This window comes from Apium graveolens, chromosome 3, assembly GCF_009905375.1.
Source record: "Apium graveolens cultivar Ventura chromosome 3, ASM990537v1, whole genome shotgun sequence".
Taxonomy (NCBI): domain Eukaryota; kingdom Viridiplantae; phylum Streptophyta; class Magnoliopsida; order Apiales; family Apiaceae; genus Apium; species Apium graveolens.
Window position 1 is genome coordinate 151544453 of NC_133649.1, and position 20995 is coordinate 151565447.

The 20995-nt window shown below is 36.4% G+C and overlaps 3 protein-coding genes across 3 annotated transcripts; all 3 read right to left on the reverse strand.

Annotated features, from left to right (window-relative positions):
- Positions 1 to 4582: 4582 nt before the first annotated feature.
- On the reverse strand, positions 4583 to 5122 carry LOC141714640 (uncharacterized). Its single transcript, XM_074518148.1, has one exon. The coding sequence runs from the start codon at positions 5120 to 5122 to the stop codon at positions 4583 to 4585; it is 540 nt and encodes a 179-aa protein (XP_074374249.1).
- A 1786-nt stretch (positions 5123 to 6908) lies between these two features.
- Positions 6909 to 7319, reverse strand: LOC141714641 (uncharacterized). The gene has a single exon (XM_074518149.1). It carries the CDS (start codon positions 7317 to 7319, stop codon positions 6909 to 6911), a length of 411 nt encoding a protein of 136 aa, XP_074374250.1.
- Positions 7320 to 7392: 73 nt separating this feature from the next.
- LOC141714642 (uncharacterized) lies at positions 7393 to 8370 on the reverse strand. Its single transcript, XM_074518150.1, has 2 exons — positions 7993 to 8370; positions 7393 to 7905 (listed from the first exon to the last, which is right to left on the reverse strand). The coding sequence occupies exons 1-2, from the start codon at positions 8368 to 8370 to the stop codon at positions 7393 to 7395; spliced, it is 891 nt and encodes a 296-aa protein (XP_074374251.1).
- Positions 8371 to 20995: the final 12625 nt, after the last annotated feature.

A 20995-nucleotide genomic window follows, 5' to 3' on the forward strand; every position in this document is an offset into this window, starting at 1 on the left:
TCAACGAAGTAATGTTTTCATAAAATATTCCATGTAAACTAATACATTTTTACGATGATCTAGTTGCTAACACATGTATTCTTCGGAATCTCTAATAATACTCTATCCGATTTAAATTAGAAAAAAGCCCGGCCCGATTTGATCCGGCCCGAAAAAAGCCCGGTTAGTCCCGCCTCGAGGGCCCAAACGGGCTCTGACATTTTTGGAAAGCCCGGCCCGGTCAAAGTCAAAGCCCGAAAAGCCCGGCCCGGTCAAAGCCCGGGATTTTTAAGGCCCGGTCAAAGCCCGGCCCAGTGGGCCTTTTGTGCTTCTCTAGTCCCGGCGTGAAATTTTCGATATGCTAATCATTTTTATAGACCGATAAAACCCGTATTCTCGAAAGACGGGATAATATTACTTTATTTATGTATAAAGTGTTTTATAAGAGGCCCCGTTTTGATAATTATCCAACTCTGGTATTAGAATTGTATCGTTATATATTACTTAGCGGCTAAGTAACCTATTTTCGGATCCGATATATAAATGTAATTATCGAAATATTATATAAATAAAATATGTGATGAGTCTGTTAGCTGTGTGTTATCTTATTGTTAATTTTGGGTAATTGTTGGATACGAACCTTATTTATGTAATTAATTAGTGAACTGTATGGTATTATTTTGTTTTTAAAATGATTTTATTGAATATTTATTCTTATAAATGCTAAAATCATCTCAAAAATTATTTTGGTTGCTTTATAATTTTATTTATTATTTTTAGGAGTTTATAAAATTTAGAAAGTAATATTTTATTGATTATTTATCTTTAAATGATTTTCTGATTTCATTTAATTGTAAAATCAGTATTTAATTCTAGAATGCTTCAAAAATCATGAAAACTTTATTTTATTAAATTTTAAATATTTCGAGAATTTCAAAATTATTCCTGCAATTTTCTAGCTTTTATTAACCTGCACGTTTATTCGTTAAATCGTAAAAATGCGGGTATGATACCCGATTCAAAAATGATTTAGAAATTATGAAAATTTTATTTTATTAGATTTTAATTATTCTAAAATTTTAAAGAGTTGTTTGGAAATGTATTTGACTTATATTTAAACGCATGTTTTGAACTTTCGAGTAGGATCGAGCCTTTGAAAATCGTAAAACACGGGTAAAACCCTCGTTAATTTTCAGAATAAGCTTAACAGATAAATAAACCTCATCCTTATCTCTCCAACTCGTCTCTCTCACGCTCCTCCCCCTCTCTCCTGCTCGATCTCCCCTTTCTCTCTTTTTACTTCTTCCTCCTCCATTCCCCATCCCGTTGTTTTTCTTTCTTTCCCGACTTCCATTTCGGTGTTCTGCCATCGCTGTTCTCTGGTTTCCAGCCGCCGCCTTACTTTTCCAGTGAGTTGCCGCCTCTTTGGGCTGGTAGCTCCGGTCCTTGTATATATATACACCTATATCTATATGTGTGTATGTGTTTACAGTGTTCGTGTGTGTGCGTTTTGTGTGTGAGTGTTCGTGTGTGTGCATTTTGTGTGTGTGTGATTCGTGTGTGTGCGCGTGCTGCGCGTGGTGGTGTGTGTTGTGCGGACTGATGTTCTGTGGTTTGTGTGCTTCCGTGCTCCTGCAGTTTCAATTGCTGTCTGTTGTTTTTATAATTCAAAATTCTTGAATTGTTCAGGGAATATTTGATTGATTTAATGAAATAAATATTGTGCAAAAAAAAAAAAAAATATATTAAAGATAATCGATGGAGTTCGAGTCGGAAACCTGAATTAATCGGGTACCCGCGAATTTTACCGCCGTCGGCAATGAGTCTCGGCGAGCCGACGGTGGACTGTGATGACATGGTTCTGAGTCCTAATATTTTTAAAATAAATAATTTAGTTGTAAAGTTATTTCCAAAACGAAAATATTTAATTAAAATGTAAAAGTTGTATCGAGAATCGAGATGCATAATTGAATTTGTATTGGGAAGTGTGAAATTGCGATTGTTGTTGTTGTGATTGGATGATTGTTATAATTTGATGTCGAATTGTTTCGATGGGTAGGCCGAGAAACAAAGGAAACGCTGCCCGATTTTCGGGAAAATAATTCTAAAAATACGAGAAGGTAACCCACAATTATCGGAGACATCGAACGATAATATATATAATTATAATATACGAAACCTAATTATGGGACGTGACAAGATATATTTTATAAATACTCGATCACCCTATTTTCCAAAATGACGAATGTACATATTTTCCCAAAAAAAACAAATACCGAACCGAGTTCGAAGATATGAACCATAATTTCTATGTGTATTTCAATAACATATATATATATATATATACGAGTTGAGTTATGAAATCGCATGGGTATAATTGATAATGATATTAGGTCAAGCTAGGCGAATATCTGAACTGAGGTATTTCAACCCTGTAGGTCCTAGTCGAAAGACCCGAGGATTGACATCGGACTAAGAATGATCTAGTGGTTAGTCGTCAGCGAAGTTCCAATCGAAGGGCCTGAGTGTTGGAATCGTATCCAAAATGGGATAGTAGTTTGATGATAAAGCCGAACGTTCAAGTCGAACAAAAGTCAACCAGTAATAGCGATTAAAGCTTATTAAGGCAAGTATTCCTTACTTTTCTCGCAAAATATCGCAAATATTTCTTCATTCCTATTCTAAGTTCAGAATAGTTAACTGTTTTATATTTCGCTGCAATTACTCTCAATTATGCAAGGTCCTTTCATTATTATTCCTATAATTCGACTACTCTCTGGAGCAAATACCCATTCTTTCGGGTTATTTGCGAACCCTGAATTGGGATATTTTGAAATCAAAATGATTTGATATCAAAATACTCTACGGGATGGATGGTTATTGTGAGGGCCAGTGATGAGCTGGATCCTGTGGGCCGGGGATGGACCGGACCCTTGGGCGATAGTGCCTAGGTACCTGAATGGATCTATATGGTTGGGTATAGATCTACACTATATTCTGACTGATCAGCAGGGTATATGTGTGAACTAGTGTCCATTCTAATTTATTGTTGATCGCCATTAATGGCATTCTCTCTCGAAAAGTTTTATGATTCCAAAACCGGAAAAAACCCTGATTCTGGAGAAGAATCTGGGAATCACTTGTCATATTTGGATTTATAATTACAGGTTGGTAACAGTCAAGGTCTATTCGCTCAACTCCCTCAAATAAATAGAATCATTTAAAATTGTTTAATGCTTTTATCCAGAAATTTTCCTTTAATATTAATGCTTGAAACTCAAATTATATACTTCCTGGGCATTTTTGGCTCACTGCTGCTTTGTAAATTCTTATTTCTTTCAGAAATAGATAAGGATAAAAGTGAATAGCTTTTGATAGACAGCAGAAGTTAGAGAGATCTCCGCTGCGAGAGGATGAAGATGTTAGAAAAATAAGACAAGGGCATTAGTACAAAGGTATTTAAACTTGTATTCTAGTTGTTGTGATTTGTAGAAGGTTAGATTTTTCTTTCATACCATAACCTGCAAACGATCCAGATTTTTTAGGGGTTATTTGTATATTATTTCAAATTATGTAAAAATTGTTGAGTGATACCAAATCTTGACCCCGGATTTGGGTTATTACACTCATCCCAATATTTTCCTGACCTTATAAGGCCCTTCACAGTTATTGGCTAGCTTTCCTCTATCCCCGACTCCTGACGCCTCAATCTTCCTTAAGACCAAGTCTCCTTGCTGAAAGAACCTTTCCTTTACCCTTCTATTATAATAGAGGGAGGTTCTTCATTGATGTTGTGCATTGCAGGCGTTGGCCTTATCTCTGACCTCGTCAATAAGGTCGAGAGCGAGCCTCATGCTTTCTTCATTAGTTTCTGGTTCATAAGCTTCAACCCAAGGCGATCCATGGGTGATTTTTAGGGGCACCAGAGCTTTGGCTCTGTAAGCCATTATGAATGGGGTAGCTTCAGTTGTCACTTTGCAGGTGGTATAATACACTCATAGTATCGACAACAACTCATCCAGCCAAGTATTCCTCAAGCGTTCGACCCGTTTTCTGATGTCCATAAAGGATGATTCTGTTAACAACTTCCACCTTCCCGTTTGATTATGGGTGTGCAATCGAGGTGAATCGAAGCTCTATGCTGTTATCGGCACAATATTCTCTGAAATTTGTATTATCAAATTGTGGCCCATTATCCGTGACAAGGATACATGGGATACCAAATTGGCATATCACATTTTCCCAGAAGAATTGGGTAATTTTCTTGGTGGTTATCTTGGCTAGTGCCTTAGCCTCAATCCACTTTGGGAAGTAGTCTATGGCTACCACAATGAACTTCCTATATCCCAATACCACATTGCAAACGAGATAGGTGTGATGATGGATGAAAGCCTCTCTAGGGGTTGTCGTACTATCGGAGTATGCCTCTGACACCTATCGCATATTATTTACATAGGCTTTTCCTCGACTAATATAGTGAGCTAGTAAAACCCCAATCGAGTTATCGTGTGAGTGAAGGCCCTGCCCACAAGTGTTGTCCAAAAATTCCCTCATGGGCTTTCTTAAGTGCCTCTTCTGCTTCAAGAGGTCTCAAGCACTTCAATTATGGAATAACAAAGGACCTTTTATACAGAAGGCCTTCAATCAATAAGTATCTCAATGCTCTTACCGACAACTTGCGTGCCTCCTGAGCATCATCGGGGAGCCATCCAGTCTCAAGGTGAATTTTGCTCAGATCTATCCAACAACTTTCCGCACCAATTAGTGCTATAAAATTTATGACATGTATAGTAGGGGTCTTTAGGACCTGGAAGTAGATACTCATTGGGTATTTCTCGATTTCAGACAAGGCGAACTTAGATAGGGCATCGACCATAATGTTCTCCTTTCTCAAAACATATTCAGCGTACCATTCATCAAACTGAGTCAGTATTCCCTTCAAGACTCTTAGGTAGTTTTCCATAATATTATCTTTGGCCTCAAACTCTCCATTGACTTGAGCAACTACAAGTCTTGAATCTCCACAGATCTTAAGGTTTTTGGCCCTCACGACTCTAGCCAAGCCTAAACCGGCTATCAACGCTTCATATTCAGCTTCATTATTAGTAGTTGGGAATTTCAATTTCAAAGCATACTCAATCATGAACCCTTCGGGGCTTTGCAAGACTAGGCCTACACCACTAGAATTTGTTTTGGACGCTCCGTCAAAATGGAAACCCAATACTCTTTTAGATTTGCACCTTCATCTTTCTCTCCTCCTTCTGGGGTTACTATCTGTTGCCCCCCGACTTCTTGGTTGCTAATGGTGCATTCGACCATGAAGTCTGCTAAGGCCTGAGCCTTGATGGCTGTACGAGGTTTGTACTTGATATCAAATTCTCCTAACTCAATCGCCCACTTGATGAGCCTTCCACTGGCCTTCGGGCTATGAAGAATGTTCCTTAAAGGTTGATCTTCGATCTTGTGAGCCTGGAAATATGGTCTCAACTTCCTCGAGGTTGTGATCAGGGAAAGCGCAAACTTCTCAATAATGGAATAGTTCAACTTCGCTCTGTGGGGCACTTTACTCATATAGTAAACGGGCTACGGGAGTTTTTGTTCTTTCTTTATCAATACAGCACTCACGGCTTGTTCAGAGACCGCGAGGTATAAGTAAAGGATGTCCTCTGGACTAGGTTTGGACAATAGCGGGGCCTCAATCATGTACTTCTTCAGCTGTTCAAAGGCCTCTTGGCTCTCAGCTGTCCACTCAAAATTCTTCACCTTCTTCATGGTTTTGAAAAAGGGCAAAAATTTGTCTCCAGACTTAGAGATGTACCTCCCTAGAGCTGCGATTCTTCCGGTCAGCTTTTGAACATCCTTGAAGGAGCGTGGTAGCTCCATGTCTAAGATGGCTTTGATCTTATCGGGGTTGGCCTCGATTCATTTCTTTGAGACTATGTGACCTAAAAATTTCCCAGACCCTACACCAAAAGCACACTTGGCGGGGTTCAACATCATCTTGTGGTGCCTTAACACTTCGAATGCCTCTCTGAGGTGATTAATATGATCGGCCTTGGCTCGGATTTTGACTAACATGTCATTAACATAGACCTCCATGGTCTTCCCAATTAGATGGGCAAATTTCTTCTTTACCAATATCCGGTACGTAGCTCCTGCATTCTTAAGTCCAAAGGTCATAACAATCAAACAAAAGACACCAAAGTCAATTATAAAAGATATCTTAGGGGTTGTCATCTTTGTGCATTTTGGTCTGATTATAACCACTGAAGCCATCCATGAAACTCAGCATCTCCTGTCCAGCGGTGGCATCGATCAGAGTATCAATCCTTAGTAGGGGTAGCAGTCTTTAGGACAAGCATCATTCAAGTCAGTGAAGTTGATGCACATTCTCCACTTTCCATTAGCTTTTTTTACCATTACGGGGTTGGCCAACCACTCAGGGATTGCACTTCCTCAATGAATTCAGCTTTTAGAAGCTTCTCGACCTCTTGTTTAATGGCTTCCAACCTATTAGAGACATAAATTCTCTTTTTCTGTTTCACGACCTTCCGAGTTGGATCAACGTTCAACTTATGAGTTATGAGGTTGGGGTCAATCCCAGGCATATCAGCTACCATCCAAGAAAACACATCACTGTTCTTTTGTAAGAAAGTTATCAATTGGCCCTTCAGGGGCTTGTCCAAAGTTGCTCCAATATACCTGACCTTCTTCGGGTCTAAGGAGTCTATGGGAATTGGGATTAAGTTCTCTGCTGGCTTTCCTCGAAGTTCTTCATTCTCATGGACATTCATGTCTTCTATGGGGGGACCTGCCCCCAGTTCCATCGGGCCTAAGTGCTGCAATATAGCCACTACGGACCATTTTCTGATCCTCTCTTGCTTTACCGACACCGTTTTTAGTTGGGAACTTTAGTACTATATGGTAGGTTAAAGGAACAGCCTTAACGTGTAGAGTCCTATTCTACCCATGATAGCGTTATAAGTAAATGCTGCCTTAACAACCTGAAAGTTTAACATCTGCGTGGCCTCCCCCGGCTCTTCCTTAATTGTCACGGGAAGTTGTATTGCTCCTTCGACTTGACATTCCACTTGATTAAACCCGTAGATGGTTGCGTTGGGTGGAGTCAATTGGTAATTATTGTAGACTATCTTTAGGAATGTGTCATGGAAAAGAATATCCACTAAATCTCCATTATCCACTAGGACCCTCATGACAGGATAATTTCTAATAATTGGTGTAATGACTAAAGAATCTTCCTCAGGAACAAGGTTTGGGTCACCGAACTCAAGCATCATCTCCGACTTAGAACGTTTAGATGGTTCTCTAACTATACTCATTACCTCCTTCGCATAAGCTTTTCGGAGTTCCTTGTAGTCCCAGCTGATGTAGGACCTCCTGAGATCATGTTGATTACTGGCCCCTAAGGGGCTGTGGGTTATGATCCTTGTCGTTACCTCTTCGATTGTCATCTCTTCGATCATTATCTTCTTTTTGGCCTCTAGCCTTTTCACCCTTGGTGAAGTGTCCGAAATTTCCTCTTCGGATTAAATACACAATCTCATCCTTGAGTTGCCTACAATCATCAATATCATGACCAATATCTTTATGGTACCTACAATATCGACCCTTGTCTCTTTTCTTGGGGTCTCCCCTTAGTGGATTCGGCCATTTGAACTCTTTGTCCTTCTCAATTTCCATAAGGATTTGGCTCCTTGGAGCGTTCAACCTTGCATATTCAGTGAACCTCGGTGTTTGATTCTTCTTAGAAGAGGAGTCAAAGCCTTTTCCAGTTCGAGGATACTTATCACTAGCATCATACTCCTGATCCGTCTTCCGCTTCTTGTTGCTAGCAGGCTCATTATTCACCACCGTCTTCTTCACACTCTCCTCCACCTTGATATACTTTCCGGCTCTATCCTGGAGCTACAACATGCGTTTAGGAGGGCGTTTGGCCAGGGACATCTTGAAGAACTTATCTCTAGTCCCTTGCTATAGGGCTATCATTGCAACCTTGTCGTCAAGATCTGGGATCTTCAGGGCCTCCTTTGTGAATCGGTTCTGGTAGTATCTAAGGGACTCCTTAGCTCCTTGGACTAAGCCCATGAGAGAAGCTGAGCTTTTCTCGTGTACCCTGCCACTAATAAATTGCTTGATAAAATCTTGGCTCAAATCCTTGAAGGATCCAACCGAGTTTGGGGGTAGACAACTGTACCACCTTTGAGCCATACCCGACAGGGTTTGAGGAAAAGCCCAACACTTGATAGCGTCGTTCACGGGATGTAACAATAGGTAGTTAGGGAATGTCCTGGAATGGTTATCTGGGTTTCCAATACCATCATATGCTTTGATGGTGGGCATCTTGAACTTCCTCGAAATGTGGGAATTCATTATCTCTTCAGTGAACGGGGGTTTGGATCATCAGGATCTCGTAGAGGCATCTAAATCACTTGGATCAGCCCTTGGGTCAGCAGCCCTTCTTAGTGTGGTCTTTATCAACAATAGTTGTAACTTGTGAAGTTTTTTGCATTATTGTAGTCACAGTCAAATCTTCAACTCTTCTTTCATTTTCTCCTTTTTTTAACCTTCTGTCCCCCCTTATTACCTCCATCAGTATTTTCATCATCAGTACTTGTCAATGACAGCTATTTGCATTTAGATTTAATAATTTCTCCCCCTTTTTGGCATCATCATCAACCAATAGAGAAAGAATCAGCTCCATTAAATTATGTACTTTTGTAAGTTGAGTAGACATTTAATCTTGTATAGCTTCCAATCTAGGTTGACTGGATTCAATTGCAGTTTGTCTCACAACTATTGGTAAAATTTGTTTATTAATTTCCTGATGAGTAGTCAATTTTAAAGCAATCAAAGATTCTTTAATTTGATTGATTTGAATAGGAGTTGCTTCATAACCTGTGTGTAAGGATCTGACAACTAAATTTGATGCTTTCAGATGATTCAGCATATCAGGATTTGTAATCTTATGTTCAGCTGTTTCCAGATGTGCAATAACTTGTGTTCTAGAAATATGATATGTATTATCTTTCCGATGAGCATTCCATAGATTATCAGAATAATCATTTTCTTTCGTAGCATCTAACTCTTTTAGTTTCTGTTGTCTCGCATGCATATGAATATCTTCAGGGAAGAAAAGATCATCCTCAGGATCTATAATATTATTAGAAACATTAGCTTCTTCACCATCATTAGATTCTTCAACAGCAACTGGATTTTGCACTAATTGCTGAACTTTATCACCAGCTTCAGCATGTAGAATAGAATTAGAAACTTGTGCAGTATATGATCCAGTAGCTTCAGAAGCTTCCACACCTTCAGCAGTTAACTCCACATCTTCAAGTATTGTAGATAAATGAATTAGAGCTTCGAGATTTACTTCCAGAACCTCAGTTCCTGTAACATGATGTGGTGATTCAGAAATGGATGAACCTTTATAAATGGACTGTTATGCTACTACATCTTCAGCAACAACAGGGATTTCCTCAGGTGATGGTAAAGTAGAGTAAATTGACTGTTTTCAACAAAAACAGGGATTGTACTATGTGGTGGAATAGAAGAATGAATGGACTGCAAGAAAGTATCAGTACTTAGACTTGCAGGAAGATTAATAGCCCTTGGTGTATCAGAGTGTTCTTCATGTTTTACAGACTGTTGTTCAACATCTGTTTCTTTAGCACTCTGAGTACCTGCAATCATATAGCAAATAAACCTTAATCTCTTTATTCTTTTAAAGTAGTATCACTACTCCTCACACCATACATCTCATGACTTTTAATAGTCAGAGCTTCCTCACAAGGATTACTAAGTCCTATCTCTCATCTACCTCTCCTTTTTCCACGAAGGATCCGACCTCTCTTAAATTCTGTTTTTCTCTCAATCTTTTCACACATCTCACAGAAAAAGGCTCAGAAAGATTATCCTACAGAAATAAGAGGTGGTTAAAGAAGGGTGATCTGTGGTCATACAACTAGAGGTAGTCCTTGAATAAGGTCTATGAGTAATCATGCCGACATGATTTATATCATGAAAAATATAATAAATGCTGAAAGAACTAGACCAATATTTAGAATAAATGTTGATAAAGTAATAACAGTATTTATACCTTGTGAATACACAATTTACCTCATAATTGATACTGTGGTTATGACTATTGTTGTTCATCAATAACCATTTGAATTGGAGAGGATTTGATCAGCTTACTGTCATGTACCATGATCTCAAACCTTGTTCTTCTTGCAAAGAACTAACACCTGAATATGTTTATTGAAAGCTATCACAGATTCTTCAGTAAAAACTGATGAAACCTCTGTGTCACTGTTAGTATCATTAAGATCTACCTCAACAAGTAGTCTCTAACCAACTAAATATTATCTCTGAGTGGTGAGCACAATTCAAGAATTATGTCACTTGATTTTTGGTAACATTTGAGAAAAGAATATAAGTGTTTCAGTTGTGAGAAGAAATTTAAGATTTTAAGATATTCAGTGTTAAGAAATGAGTGTGAACAACTTTCTTGATGAGAAAAAGAAAGTTTCAAAGATTTTGAATAGAATGTAACACTCAAAGATAATAATCCTTACTGACTAAGAATTAAGTCTTCCATAAATTTCTTCTTTAACAACAGTTACCTCCTACAATTATGCTTAATCTGTACTGAAATGATCATATGAACTTATACAGAGATTTGTTTATTCACATGCATTATTAAAAACATTTGAAGTTTAGCATGTAGTACTGATTTGGATATAACATGTAAACGCATTCAAGCACACACAAGAAAGTAAACAAGTAATCACTTAAGATAGCAAAGAAGATAGAATATTTCATTAATCATCAAGAAAAAAGAGTACTAGACTTTTATAGAAATTTATAAATAAAACCCTAAACAATCTAACTATTTTGACTTATTCTTCTTTTCTTCTTCCAACTTCTTCATCGTCCTCCGATGAAAGATCCGGGACATAGAACCTGCAAGAGAAATGATATTCTCTTGTAATGCCAGCCATACGAGGCATTGTTGTTCTTCCTCGAGACGCCATTGTGCAGCCACATCAGCTCGTCTCATTTCTTCAAAGCGGACGTCTAGTCTAAAGAGATGAAGAGACTGAGTGTCATCTGAGTTCAGTCGATCAAGAATCGATTGTGGGATCTCAGAGAGAGGATAATCTTGGCCATGGAAAACTACCCTAAGTCGACCAATATCAAAATACAATCTTCCATATTCAGGAATTGCTACTGGACAGTAAACTCCATGTGAAAGAGAATAGACAGTGGCCATAGATTCTGAATGAAGAAATCGAATATGTTTGGAATTTTGTGAGTGAAGGGTCAGTGAGAAGTTTTGAGAGTGGAGGGTTATATTTATAGAAAAAAGTTAGAAATTGAAGAGACTCTTTGATTAATCATGTAATAATTAACCATAATGCAAAGACACGATTACGCATATCTAGGTAAGCAAAAAGTAATCTCTCTCTTCAGATTCCTATTCCCAATGTAAACACTCAAGTATTACAAGATACTTGCATCAGTAACTAACCCATTTAAGAAATTAAAAGATATTCCAATATCTCACTGTATAATTAAAAATACTGCTTAATAATTTATTTCGAACAAGTTCAAAATAATCAATGAAGTATAACAATCAATCAAGTTTTGATCATTATCAGTATTTTAATTATAACTATCAGGACATATCAACTACTGACATAAACTATTAGTCAAAGCAAGTTTAACTAATAACAGAATATGTAAGTAAAATTAGTAGTTCAACATGCAGTCATTTCGCATAATTTGCATGTTATTATGGCATCAACATTTAGCATAAGAATCAGTATCTAATAAGTACTGACAAAAAATAAGATACCATGCTTCAATAATATCAGCATACTTAATTATCAGAGTTTGTGAATTGTCATGAAATCATTCCCAATTTATTTGCCAATCTTGTGAAAGTAGCTTCACAGAGAGGCTTGGTGAATATATCTGCTACTTGCTGATCTGTTGGAACAAAGACCAGTTCCACTGTACCAGCTTCCACATGTTCCCTTATGAAATGGTATCTGATACTGATGTGCTTAGTCATTGAATAATGCACTGGATTTCCTGTCATTGCAATAGCACTTTAATTATCACAATATATAGGAATAGAAAATAGTCTAACCCATAATCCAATAATTGATTCTTCATCTGTAGAATCTGAGCACAATAACCTCCTGTAGCAATGTATTCTGCTTCTGCAGTTGATGTGGAAATTGACTTTTGTTTCTTACTATACCAAGAAACCAATCTGCCACCAAGGAATTGGCAGCTTGCAGAAGTAGGTTTCCTGTCTATTTTGCATCCTGCAAAATCAGCATCTGAATATCCAATTAGCTTAAAGTCTGGATCTCTAGGATACCATAATCCCAGATTCATGGTGCTTTTGAGATACTTAAAAATTCTTTTTACAGTTTATAGATGAGGTTCTCTAGGGTCATCTTGGAACCTTGCACAGAGACATGTAGCATACATGATATCAGGTCTACTAGCAGTCAGATATAGGAGTGAGCCAATCATACCTCTATAGTTAGTTATATCTACTGAAGAACCAGTATTTAAATCTAACTTGGTTGCAGTGGCCATAGGATTTGATGTAATTGAGCAGTCTTGCATTCCAAATCTTTTGTGTAGATTCCTGGTGTATTTGGATTGATTTATGAAGATTCCTTCATCCGTCTGTTTAAATTGTAACCCAAGAAAGTAACTCAATTCTCCCATCATACTCATTCGATACCTGGACTACATTAGCTTTGAAAATCTCTCACAAAGTTTATCATTAGTAGATCCGAAAATGATATCATCAATATATATCTGTACTAATAACAAGTCCTTACCATGGTATTTATAAAAGAGAGTTTTATCAATTGTACCTCTTATAAAACCACACTCTAGCAGAAATAGAGCAAGTGTTTCATACCAGGCCCTTGGAGCTTGCTTCAGTCCATAGAATGCTTTATCCAGTAAGTAGACATGATCTGGATACCTTAGATCAATGAACTCTGGAGGTTGTTCAACATAAACTTCCTCTTAGAGTTCTTCATTTAAGAATGCACTCTTCACATCCATTTGGAACACCTTAAACTTCTTGTAAGCAGCATAGACAAGAAAGATTCTTATTGTCTCTAGCCTTGCAACGGGAGCGAATGTCTCATCATAATCAATGCCTTCTTGTTGTGAGTAACCCTTTGCAACCAGTATTGCTTTATTCCTTATAACAATTCCCCCACTGTCATTTTTGTTTCTGAACACCCACTTTGTACCAATTACAGATCTATTCTTTGGTCTTTGGCACAAGAGTTCAGAATTTGTTTCTTTCAAATTCATTGAGCTCTTCTTGCATTGCTGTGACCCAGTCAGCATCTTGTAGAGCTTCTTAACCTTCTTAGGTTCAGTTTGAGATAGAAAAGAATGGTAGAGAGATTCATTCTTAGTGGCTTTTCTTATTCTTACACCACTGTCAGGATTTCCAATGATTAAGTCAGGTGTGTGTGTGTCTTAGACCATTTTCTTGCAAATGGAAGTTGACTCCTTCAAGACGAACCTCCCCTTGATCCATGAACTCTCTGTTATTTCTTTTATTAGTACCACTATTTTTTCTTGATGCTCCCCCTGAATTAGTGTTCCCATTGTTATCAATATTTGACTAATTAGAATTTAAGAAGGATGAGTCTAATGATCTTTCTACTGATGTCTCTTGAGATGAATCACTTGTTGTAGTCTCTGGATTTTAGTTATGTTATTCCCCCTCAACATATGCTTCAATGTCAGAAGTATTTCCACTATTCTGTGGAACCTCAGAGCTTTAAGTGATATCAAGACTTACTATATCAGAGTCAGGATTTAAAAGTTTAGCATAAGGTACTTCATTTTCAAATCTCAATTTGTCATGGTCATCTGCATCTTCTAGACCTGTTATCTTCTTGTCATCAAAAGATACATATATAGATTCCATGACTGTTCTTGTTCTCAGATTGTAAACTCTAAAGGCTTTTGTAGTTAATGGATAACCCACAAATATTCTTTCATCAGCTTTTAGATCAAACTTGGTCAGCTGCTCCAGATGAGTTTTGAGAGAAAAACACTTCCAACCAAAAATATGAAAGAACTTCAAATTTGGCTTCTTTCCCTTCACTATCTCAAATATTGTTTTTCCATGCTTGTTGATCAATGTTGCATTTTGTGTAAATCAAGCCAGTTTGCATAGCCTCAGCCCAGAAGTAGTTAGGAAATCTTGCTTTCTCTAGCATGGTTCTTGCAGCTTCTATCGGAGTTCTATTCTTTCTTTCAACAACTCCATTTTGTTGTGGAGTTCCAGGAGCAGAAAAATCTTGTTTTATCCTCTTGAGTTTGCAGAACTCTTTCATAGAGCTGTTCTTTAATTCAGTTCCATTATCACTTCTGATGATCTTCACTTTGTATGTTGATCCTTTTTCCAGCTCCCTCACATGATCAAGAAGAATGGATGGAGATTCATCCTTGGTGTACAGAAAATACACTCATGTGTATCTTGTATATTCATCAACAATTACGAGTGCATACCTCTTCTTGGCAATTAATATAACATTAAGTGGACCAAAGAGATTAACATGAAGTAGATGATATGGTTCAAGAATTGAGGATTCAGTTTTACTCTTGAAAGAAGTTTTCCTTTGCTTGGCTTTCTAGCATGAGTCACATAAGCCATCAGGAGTAAAAACTGTATCGGGCAATCCTCTAACAAGATCTTTCCTCACAAGTTCATTGATATTGTTGAAGTTGAGGTTAGAAAGTCTTTTATGCCAGTTCCAGTTATCTTCCACAGATGCTTTACTCAGTAGACAAACTTTTGAATTATCAATACTTGTGGAGACCCTGGCTTCATATAAACTACTATGTCTCACACCAGTCAATGTGATCTTGCCATCAGACTTACTGACAATTTCACAGTGCTCCTCATAGAAGTTGATATGGTAACCTCTATCACAGATTTGACTCACACTAATCAGATTATGCTTGAGTCCTGCAACTAGAGCTACATTTTCAATGTTGACATTTCCAACTTTTATTTTTCCATATCCCAAGATTTTTCCTAAGTTGCCATCTCCATAAGGAACGCTTGGGCCAGCCATCTCCTCAAAATCTGATAGCAGGGATTTATAATCAGTCATATGTCCTGAGCATCCACTGTCCAAGACTAGAGCATTCCTCCTGTCACCCCGCAATTAGTAATTTGAATCAGTTAGTGTTTTTAAGGACCCAGACTTCTTGGATCCTTTGACCTTTTTAAGTTTGTTAACATATGCAGCAGAAGACTTTTTATCAGAGTTTATGTTAACATCCTTACTATCAATATTTATACATGCAGAAACAAATTTTGCTTTAATTAAAGAGGGTTCCAGTTTATAATAATCATAATACAAACTGTGATACTCTTTACATGTATAAATAGAATGCCAAACACTTCCATAATGAAAACAAGGACTCTTTGGTTTATATCTGACTGTTTTATTTCTAAACTCTGATATGGAAGAAACAATATTTATCTTTTTATTCTTCTTGCAAGAGTTAGCAAGATGATTAGTGCTACCACAATTTAAACAGGTCTTTCTAGGTGCATTAGGTGGGGTTACATAATTTTTATTCTTATTAACACCTACCTTGCCCTTCCTTTTTTCCTAGACCTTTTCCTCTTGTATTTCATGTGTAGATCCTTCAGCTTTTGCTTAAGCTATTTCTGAGTTATTGAACCAATATTTACTGAATTTATGTGAACTTGTTCACTCTTTTCAGTAATTAAGTTTGATCTAGGTGCTGAGGTAGTACCTTCCTCATAAATTGACTTAACAGTATTATCCCTAGGATTAAACTTAATGGTCTTTATTTGAACCTTGTTCATTTTGACCTTGCTATCAGTTTTGGTTTTGTTATCTCAGTTTCTTTTCCACTTTTCTTATCAGAATTAGATCTTGCTGAATATCCTAATCCTAATCTCCAATAACCATTCTCTAGAATTTACTGAGTTGATTTTCCTGAGTTAGTCCAAAGTTTAATGATTTTTCTTTCTTTTTCTAGCTCCTTTTCTAGATAAGCATGTTTTTCTAGAAGTTTTTCCTTAACATAAACAACATTATCTCCTTCTTTTTGAATTTCTAGTATGGAAAGCAACTCAGTTTCTAGGTGATCATTCATTTTCTTTAACACATGTTTTCACTCTTGATTCTATTATTCTCTAAGGTTTGTTCCCTAAAACTAACATGCAGAGACTTAAGAAATAATCTTAACTCATATATATCATCATTATCAAAAGCAAGAGTAGTCTAATGTACCTTTAATTCTGCATTGTCAGTCTCAACATCAGCTTTTGCCATGAGAGCATAATTGACTCCATCATTTGAATCTGATGAATCATCCCTGTTTCTCTTCCTTGAGATCAAGGCTTGTTTCTTCTCAGCTCTGGGTTTTCTACAGTCAGCTGCAAAGTGTCCAATTTGTAACATCTATCTTTTAACTTGTCAAGTTTTCCAGATCTTGATTCCTTCCCATCAGTATTTCTCCTGTTGTTCCTCTTATCAAAGTTTAAGGAACTGGAGCCTTTTTTGGAAAATCTTCTCCCTTTCCTGAAGTTCTTGTAGACCATCTTCTTGAAGCTTTTAACCAGTAGGGCAACCATTTGTTCTATATCTTCATTGTTGTTTTGATCACTGTCAGTATCTGATTCAGTATCAGTATTTGAGTCCTCATCAAAATTTGATGATTCAGTATCTGACTTTGCAATCATGGCTTTCCCTTTTGAGTAGCTTTTCATTCTAGCTTTTCTCCTTTGGCTTCTCTTCAACCTTGAGTGCAACTGGTCTAGCTTTTGATCCTTTCCTCTTGCTTCTTTGCTCCATCTCTAGTTCATGAGTTTTTAGAACTCCATAGATCTCATCTAGAGGTGTGATGTCAAGTTGATAGTTATCCCTATTCATGTGACTTTATAGTCCCACTTTTTAGGGAGAGCAAGTAGGAACTTCAGGTTTGAGTCATCCAAATCATATTCTTTGTTGACAAGGGATAAGCCATTTAGCAACTTCTGAAATCTGTCATAGATCTCAATTAAGGACTCATTGTCCCTTGAGTCAAAGTGTTCATATTCCTAAGTAAGTACTTTCCTCCTATTCTTCTTGATAACAGTTGTATCTTGACACTTTGACACTTTACTTCTAAAGCATCCCATATCTCTTTTATTGTCTTACATCCAATTACTATATTGGACATAACACTATCAAGACTGCTGTACAAGATGTGTCTGACCTTAACATCCTTCATGATAGATGAGATATCTTCAGGAGAGTAGTCCTTCATGTCTTTGTCTATCATCCTCTCTGGTTCTCCTGCAAACGAAACAACTACCTTCATTAGTCTATGAGAACCATCATAGATCCTGCTTACGTATTCAGGATCCGTGGCTTCCAAGCACATGACCATCCTGACTTTCCAGATTGGATATTCATGTATCTTCAGGATAGGCACCTTGATTACTTCATATCTACTCATATTTCTGCTTATCTGTGATGTGGCTGGGGGTGGTGGCTTCGGATTCAGATCCTCTGTTTCTTCTTCTTTGTCTGACATGATTGATTAATTCTCAGATCTTAAACTGTTTATACGTTAACAGCAAGCTCTGACACCAATTGTTAGGCCATTAATCAACTGTAGAAGGGGGGGGGGGTGAATACAGTTAATACAATCAATTCAACAAAGCTTCAACAGAATCGACGGTTTTTATATTAACTAATAAAAACTTATTACAAATGTATTCTCTCGAAAGGATAAACAAATATCCTCGAGAGCTGCTAGGTTATGCGAAAGATATAACAATGTCGCAATGCTTATAACATGAACCTAATCTGTGCTTTATACAGAGTACATCTACCAATGTATATAAAAATCATATTCTATTAACAACAAGGAAACCTATACAATCGCTTCTGAGATAAAGTCCTTCACCGGCTTGAGTTCATGTTTCCTTTTCCTTCTCAAAGATCAACTGATGTGATAAATACTGATTTCCTCATCCGTTCACATCATCATCCGTTCATATCTTTATCCGTTGATTATCAACATCCGTCGATCTCATCATCATCCGTCAATGTAATCATCATCATCCGTCGATGTAATCATCATCATCCGTCGATGTAAGTTCTGATAAAAACTTCTGATAGTTTCTGCTTGATATTATCGATTGCTCCTAACAATATTTAATCCTATTGTCAAAGTTTATTCATGTAAAGTACAGTAGAATGTAAAATTGTCAGAATTTAACACTCCATTCAAATATAATTAAGGCATGTAGAACCGATATCAATGTTTAATACACATATTAGTATTTAAGTAATACTAATTCTATTAAATAAATACCAAACTATGATCAATTATGCCTGTCACAGAGAGTAACTTATTCATCAGCATTTGAGAAAAATCTTGAGATCATTCCCAACTCATTCACCAGTCTTGTAAAAGTGGCTTCATAAAGTGATTTGGTAAATATATCTGCTAATTGCTGATCTGTAGGCACAAAGTGCAATTCCACTGTGCCCTCCATCACACGTTCACTTATGTATGATACCTTATACAGATGTGCTTGGTCATTGAGGGTTGTACTGGATATACTGTTATTGCAAAGCACTTTGATTATCATAATATATTGGAATCTTTAAATATTACCCATAATCCAGTAATTGATTCTTCATCGAAAATATCTGTGCACAACAGCTTCCTATAACAATGTACTCAGCTTCTATAGTAGAAGTGGAAATTGACTTTTGTTTCTTGCTAAACCAAGAAACTAATACGCCTCCAAGAAATTGGCAGCTTCCATAAGTGCTTTTCCTGTCTATTTTACATTCTGAAAAATCAGCATATGAGTGTCCTAACACCTTAAAGTCTGAATCTCTTGGATACCACAAACAAAGATTCATGGTGCCCTTAAGATATTTAAAAATCCTTTTCACAACTATAAGATGTGGTTTCCTTGGATCAACTTGGAACCTTGCACACATACAGGTAGCATACATGATATATGACCTACTAACAGTCAAATATAGGATTGAGCCATTGATACCTCTGTAGTTAGTTATATCTGAAGGGTTTTGAGGTATAAAACACAACGGAAACTGTAATTAAAAATATGGAAAACCAGAATTTTTGAAACCCACCGCATGATTCATGTCAAAAATAGAAATTCAATTTGTAGATTCGATTATTTACCTTAAGAAGCTTTACAAATTGGTTGACTAATGGAGATCCAAAGCTTGTTCAATCACCATGCATCCCGCTCTCGCGATCTGCGCTCTATCGGTATCCATACGATTGCTTGAACGCAAGGATTGAATGTGTACTAGCACAAAAATCGTTTCTTCTTACTCTCTCTCCATCTTCTCTCTTGGTGGCTAGGGTTTTAGAAAAAATCTTGCAACCAAAACCAGCCACACAAGAGATATTATATAGAGGGTATAAAAATGAATTATAACTCTTAACTAATTAGGAGTTATTATTAATTCAGAATTCCTATTTGTTTTATAATTAAGTCTCACTTAATTATTTAACAAATAAATTTCAAAATTAATATTAGTAAATTTGAATATCATCATTTATCTAATTAATTATGTCAAACTTAATTAGTATTATAAATCATCTGAACTACTTTAATTTAATTTAAATCCAGTTTAAATTAAAATAATCCTTAAAGCATTCTTTGTGTGTGACCCTATAGGTTATTACTATGTTGGCAACGAATTTTAAATCTAATTTAAAATTGTAAACAATGAGCGGCATGTAATAATACATCATTGCTACCTATGTAATAATAATTAAATCGACGATCGATTAAACCTTTCGTGAATAATATATAATGTAATACAATCCCTTTAATACATATTATAGATTAAACTAGAGTCATGTTATGTGTCATCCTCATCATAGTTTAATCCATGTTTTCTTGATCAGTGAGTAGACTATCACAACAAATCAATATTTGAGTGCGACCACGCATTTCATAGTCTAGCTCACACAAGAGGCCAATAATATCACTCCTAAAATTAGGAGTGTTAACTCATTTCTAGATTATTTATATTTCTGATACGATTCATAATATACCCAAAATACAATTTTGTCATTACTTGACAAATGTAACTTTTAATGTAGTCAAAGTACATTAATTCTCATATAAAAATATTATGATTTCAAGTCTAAGGACCATTACATCATTATCATAGTGAGAATTACTTATGATATAACAGACATGTAAAATCTCACATTGGGTCTGTCCAGCACCATGTACATTTACATCTGCCTGTGTTTTTGACTTTAGTATCACTACACCTATGATCAATGAGATGTGATCATCAGTCAACAAACACACTAGTCTTAATGCATTATTATTGTTCCTTAATAATAATACTCGACTAGGGACCTTTAGGACTATTAATACTATTCTCAAAATCTCATTTCTAAGTCACGTACTTAGAGATATAGAATTCATATCATATTCCAAGGACATTTATTAATCTAACATTTATATCGCAGTAAATTAAGACATAATAAATTATAAAGGGAATAATCGAGAGAACATAAATATTAATAACCAAATATTTTAAAACTAAACATTATAGTGTTGTCTTTAGGGCACAAACACTAACAATATCTATTGATGAACCAGTATTTAAATCTAAATTAGTTGCAGTAGCCATGGGAGTTGTTGTAGTTGAGCTATCTTGCATTCCAAACCTTTTTTGCAAATTTATGGTATATTTAGCTTGATTAATAAAGATACCTTCTCCAGTCTGCTTTTCTTGTAATCCCAAAAAATAACTCAATTATCTCATCATACTCATCTGATATCTGGACTGCATTAGCTTAGCAAAACTCTCACAGAGTTTATCATTAGTGGAGCTAAAAGTGATATCATCGACATATTTCTGAACTAATAACAAGTCCT